At 49.5% G+C, this 6,031-nt stretch overlaps 1 protein-coding gene across 4 annotated transcripts in view; it reads left to right on the top strand.

Annotated features, from left to right (window-relative positions):
• Positions 1–5,100: 5,100 nt before the first annotated feature.
• Positions 5,101–6,031, top strand: part of abtb1 (ankyrin repeat and BTB (POZ) domain containing 1) — a 54,081-nt gene continuing 53,150 nt past the window's right edge. For 3 of the 4 annotated variants that reach the window (XM_055647973.1, XM_055647971.1, XM_055647972.1), the window contains exon 1: positions 5,101–5,275. In XM_055647973.1, coding sequence (XP_055503948.1) covers positions 5,220–5,275 — 56 coding nt within the window. In that variant the 5' untranslated portion in view covers positions 5,101–5,219. The remainder of the gene's footprint in view (positions 5,276–6,031) is intronic. The other variant, XM_055647974.1, reaches the window with a different exon arrangement.

Genomic DNA, 6,031 nt, shown 5'->3' with positions numbered 1-6,031 from the left:
ACCTAATTCACAACCTCTGCCGAGTTTGCCCTTGACTCATACTCGCAGCATGGTCGCCAGAAGGTCGTAGGTAGGTCGTAGTAGGTTGTGACGCTAGTCGTAGGCATCAAGTAGGTCGTGGCGTTTTTTCTAGCTTGATAAAAAATGTCCACGAGTTAAAAAAAGGTCGGCATGGAAAAAATCGATACTTTTTATTTGTAGGTAGGTCGTAGTAGGTCGTGATGCTAGTCGTAGGTAGTTGTAGGTAGTCGTAGGTGGTCGGAGGCATTCGAAGGTAATAGCTCCGGGGTGAAAAAAAGGTCAGTAGGAAAAAAAAGGTTATTTAAACAGCAGAACGTCACCTCTGTCACTCCAAGGCATGTTCATTCATAGCTGGAGAGTTTTTTGGAGAGGAGACGTGTTTTAGAGATGGCACCAGAAAGGCAGCAGCACAGGGGGAGGGCACAAACCTCCAAAAAACCTGCCATGAAGGTGTTGCCCACCCAAGAGGAGGAGTGGCAGGTGATGCCACAGGAGGTGATAATACAGGAGGAGGTAGCCCTGCATGAGAGACCCCTGGAGAGGAGACCAGGGTGGTAGTATGTCACCACCACCACCCCATCCTTCACTGCCTCATTTGAATGCAGCAAAGCAACCCTTTCTCCTGTGTCTGACACAGCATCAGAGGCAGATACCCCATTGGTGGTGAGGAAGGGCTGGAGGAAGGTTATGCCCTACACCTTCACCAGGCAGCAGGAGGGGGACCTTGAGGAATGGTTCCAGCAGAATGCCATCCTGTATGAAAAGGAAATTGAGGGGTACAGGGACAGGGATAAGAATGGCATGCTTGCCATCCACTGCCCCACATGTGTGCTTAAAGTTCCATCTTTTGTCAAAGCCCAGCGCCACTCTCTCCCAGTCATCTGGTGTACTGGGACAGTCCATCGCATCATCTCCATTCACCCATTGAGACCTCTTCTTGTGCTTCCACTTCACCCTTGCTCTTCCCCTTCTGCCTTTCTTAAAAGGCTGCTGAAGCAAAAGGGCTACTGCAAACAGCAGTAAAACGTGCATGGTCGAAGCCAGTCTTCAACATAATCGAGGGAGGTCTTCTTTATAGTCGTGGGAGGTCTTCAACATAGTCGTGGGAGGTCTTCAACATAGCCCCGTAGGAGCCCCTAGACATAGTCGTGGAAGGTTGTAGGAGGCCGTACACAGAGAGTGGAAGGTCGTAAGAGGTCGTAGATTACCAGACCTTGATATTTTTTAGGTCATTTAAGGTCGTCAGAGGTCGCGAATTAGGTCGTGAAAGTGGGACAGGGGCTTTATAGAGTTGCATAGCATGGAAACAGGCCCTTCGGCCCAACTTGCCCAAGCCGACCAAATTGCCCCATCTTTCATATCCCTCTCTATCCTTTATATGTATCTGTGCGCACATGCACCTATTCAAGTGTCTTTTTAATATTGTTATTGTACTTGCCGCAACTACCTCCTCTGGCAGCTCGTTCCATATACCCACCACCCTCTGTGAAAAATTTGCCTCTTAAGTTCCTATTAAATCTTTCCCCTCTCACCTTAACCTATGTTCTCTGGTTCTTGATTCCCCTATTCTGGATAATAAACTCTGTTCATTTACCCTATCTATTCCCCTCATGATTTTATACACCTCCTTAAGATCACCCCTCATCCTCCTATACTCCCAGGAATAAAGTCTTACCCTTCCCAATCTCTCCCGATAGATCAGGCTCTCAAGTCCTGGCAACATCCTAGTAAATCTTCTCTGTCCTCTTTCCAAATGCGTCCTCACCAACGTCGTGTACCTAGGCCAACCGCTTGCCGTTTGTCGCTTCAGAAATGAACTGTAAAATGATCTCAGGAAATACAGCACAATCAGTGGATCTTCCTTTATATTGACTATATTACCAAATCAATACATGAATTGTGCCATAAAATAGATATATTCTGTTTACACATCTGAAGAAGAGTCCTGACCCGAAGCGTTGCTTATCGATTTCATTCCACAGTTGCTGCCTGACTTTCTGAGTTACTCCAGCACCTTTGTGCTTTGCTCAAGATTCCAGCACTTGCAGTTATTTGATTCACTCAGCATGCAGCATGGAAACAGGCCCTTCGACACAACTTGTGCATGCTGATTTTGGTGCCAATTTGCTTATAATTGACCAAAAGTGAAGTGAAGTTAGGTTTACTGTCATATGAACCAGTATGGTGAAGCGTAAATATAATGCACATGAACCAGTATGGTGAAGCGTAAATACAATGCAAATCTTGCTTGCTGCAGCATCACAGGAACATCGACTCAGTAAATGCATGAGAACATATGCAAGATAGTAAAAAGGCGAAAGACTGTGCAAAACATAGACATGTGGGTTTGTTGATTAATAGGTCTCTGGAAGTCTCCAGATTCAGGGAGTTTCTTCCTGGCTGTTATCAGCCAACTGAACTGTCTTCTCACCCACTAGAGAGCAGTCCTGATCTGCCATCTACCTCATTGGAGACCTTTGAACTATCTTAAATTGGACTTTATCAGACTTCAATGTTATATCTTGCACTAAATTTTGTACCCTTTATCCATTAGCTATGCACTGTGGATGGCTTGATTGTATTCAGGTATGGTCTATTTTTAGCTGGATAGCACGCAAACAAAAGCTTTTTGCTGTACCTCCATACACGAGACAATAAACAAACAAACTAACTCTATAAATTCCCCTTAATGTGTAAGGAATGGATGAGAAAGTGGAATAACATAGAACTAGTATAAACGGTTGATTGATTGTAGGCACGGACTTGGTGGGGTGAAGGGCCTGTTTCCATGCTGTATCTCTAAGCTAAATTATTTGTCTGATTGACAGTTTGCCAGCATGAAAACTGACCCTTCGGCCCACCGAGTCCACGCCAAACATCTATCACCCGTTCACACTTGTTCTATTTTCTCCCACTTTCTCATCCACTAACCCTACACACTAGGGGCAGTTTACAGAGAGCCAATTAACCTACAAACCCGCACGACATTGGGACGTGGGAGGAAATCCCGGAGAAAACCCACGCCGTTTTAGTGAGAATGTACAGACCACACCTGGTCAGGATCAAACCCAGGTCTCTGATGCAGTGAGGCAACGGCTCTAGAATTGAGTTCGGTATTACAACTGCGCATGCCCAGGTCATGAGTCATTCGGGGTAAACATTCTCACCAGCTGAGCTACTGTGTGTGTACGGACCTGCGTATTCATTTCAATGAGATTTATAAATACATTTATCCGTCAAATATGTCAGCAGTAGGCCACAGCGTACAGCAGGCTGCACAAATCCACAATTGTATTTATTTAAATGATTGACTCAATAGAGCACCAGACTTGAAAACACAAGAATGCCTGGAACGAACCTGTCAATTATCCTGAACCTGTCAAAGTCCCTGGCATAAGCCTGTCACAGCCATTCAAATTCAATATTGATTTACACAAATAACAAGTTAAAACCAATTTGAGACAGTCCTCACATTCCTATCTAAACAACCTTCCTGGATTGAAGGAAACGAGGAGAATATGCTGTGTGGGGGGTAGGTTGGAAAGTTCAGATTGGATTCAAACAGGCTGGTTAAACTTTCGAGGTGGGTTGGCTTAAATAAAGATGCTGTCACATTAACCTCTGGGGTTGGTTTCAGTCTGTCAGGGCACACAGTTGGGAGCCAGGTCCGGTGACCAGGTGATGATAATTATGAGAATTTGCAGCCATTTGAACCGCAGCCAAACTAGAGGCTTCACTCAGGAGTGGGTCGCAGCTCCCCAGCTGAAGGGACCTGTTCTCGCTATCTTTGAAGGAGGCGCCGCCCACCCCAGCGAGTGGCAAATGCGGAGCCAACCCGTAATATCAGTGGGAGCATTTTCTCAGTCAGACTTTGTCGACAGTTGGGGTGGGGAATCTGGGAGAGAGAGAGCTGGCGATGCCGCACAGACGGAACAGTTTAATAACGACCCATTAAAATCCGCCCTTCGGCCACTCGGCAACCTGGGCTGATCTGATCTGACATCCCCCACGCTGGCTCGCTGCGTGCCCGATCCTAACGCAGAATCTTCACAAAACCTTTGGGCTTCGGATAACACCTGCACAAAGAGCCTCTGCGAACAAGGGCTGGCAAACTTTGCTGGTCAATGTGCACTGGGCGAGATGGCTGGGGGAAACTCGCTGCAACCACTGCAAACTTGGAACAGCAGAGACCCTCCACTCAGTCTATCCAATACTAAAGGGCAGGCATTTCGCAGTTAAATGTCTTATATTGGATTGGCGGCTCCTTCACAGGGCCAACCCTGTACTCATTCCTCGATTAATCTTTGCCTTATCAGTACATTCGCAACGCCTGTTGGTAAAGCATCAGCCCACATCACACTGATACAGTCACTGCTTGGCTCAGATTAAATATATTTTTACACATAAATTATGAATAAAGAAAATGTTTCAAACACAAGTTATATTTTCTTATTCCAGTAGCAAACACATTAAGGATTAAATGGAAATAATTAATCATTTAATTTTTTGAATATCTCATAATTGCAGATTAATGAACTGAACTGGGACTGTGTCCTTGGTAGAATAGTTAAGAATTTGGTACAATTTATACAGTGCTGCATTCGAATTTAAAAAGTTTATCCCGAATGACCTTTGACAATTAATGACAATTAAATAGACTATTGACTATGACTATTGACAAATCCCATGATTCCTAGCGTTTATCGAGATACCGAACTCGCTTGTTAGCTGCGCCACAGTGCCGCCCCTCTGGAAATTGCCTCCAGTGTGCAGGGAGTGGATGAGAAAGTGGGATAATGTAATGTCGCATGCACAAATATACAGTGAAAGCTTTGGTTATCCAGTCAAATCATACTGTACACCATACTGTGCAAATAGAAAATAACGTGTAGAATATAGCGTAGAACAGTAGAATATCGGTGAAAATGCAAATATTTAAAAAATGGCTCTCCTGTCACCTGTCGGGCCGCGACGCGGCGCTGCGGTGGGTGAAGCGGTACCTCCTCCTGTCCTGCAGCGGCGCTGCGACCGGAGGACCGGTTGGTGGGCGGGAGCGGGAGGGAGGGCCGGTGGCGCCGCTGCGGTGGGCGGCTGCGCGGCAGCAACAACAACAAATAATAAAGCGCGGCGGCCGTCAGGGGAGGGTCGATGCTTCGCCGCGGAACTGCAGCGGCGGCGGCAGAGACAGAGACAGAAACATGGACAGCAGCGAGTTGTTCACCAGCTGCAGGAAGGGAGAACTGTCCAGAGTGCGGTGAGGAGGCGGAATGTCAGCGGCCGGGGCCTGAGGGGACAGGGATGAGGGCAGGGATAGGGACAGGGATGGGGGCAGGGATAGGGACAGGGATGGGGGCAGGGATGGGGGCAGGGGGGGCAGGGATGGGGGCAGGGATGGGGGCAGGGATAGGGGCAGGGATGAGGGCAGGGATGGGGGCAGGGATGGGGCAGGGATAGGGGCAGGGATAGGGACAGGGATGGGGGGGCAGGGATAGGGACAGGGATGGGGGGGGGCAGGGATGGGGGCAGGGATAGGGACAGGGATGAGGGCAGGGATGAGGGCAGGGATGAGGGCAGGGATGGGGGCAGGGATAGGGGACAGGGATGGGGGCAGGGATGGGGGCAGGGATAGGGACAGGGATGAGGGCAGGGATGATGGCAGGGATGGGGGCAGGGATGGGGGGCAGGGATGGGGGCAGGGGGGGGCAGGGATGGGGGCAGGGATGGGGAGGGATGGGGGCAGGGATGGGGACAGGGATGGGGGCAGGGATGGGACAGGGATGAGGGCAGGGATGGGGGCAGGGATGGGGGCAGGGATGGGGGCAGGGATGGGGGCAGGGATGGGGGCAGGGATGGGGGCAGGGATGGGGCAGGGATGAGGGGGCAGGGAGGGGGGCAGGGGGGCAGGGATGGGGCAGGGATGGGGGCAGGGATGAGGGATGGGGGCAGGGATGGGGGCAGGGGAGGGGGCAGGGATGGGGACAGGGATGGGGGCAGGGATGGGGATGGGGAG

This window comes from Leucoraja erinacea, chromosome 16, assembly GCF_028641065.1.
Source record: "Leucoraja erinacea ecotype New England chromosome 16, Leri_hhj_1, whole genome shotgun sequence".
Taxonomy (NCBI): domain Eukaryota; kingdom Metazoa; phylum Chordata; class Chondrichthyes; order Rajiformes; family Rajidae; genus Leucoraja; species Leucoraja erinaceus.
Note: the sequence above shows the minus strand (reverse complement) of the source record. Positions and strands in the feature narration are given on the sequence as shown.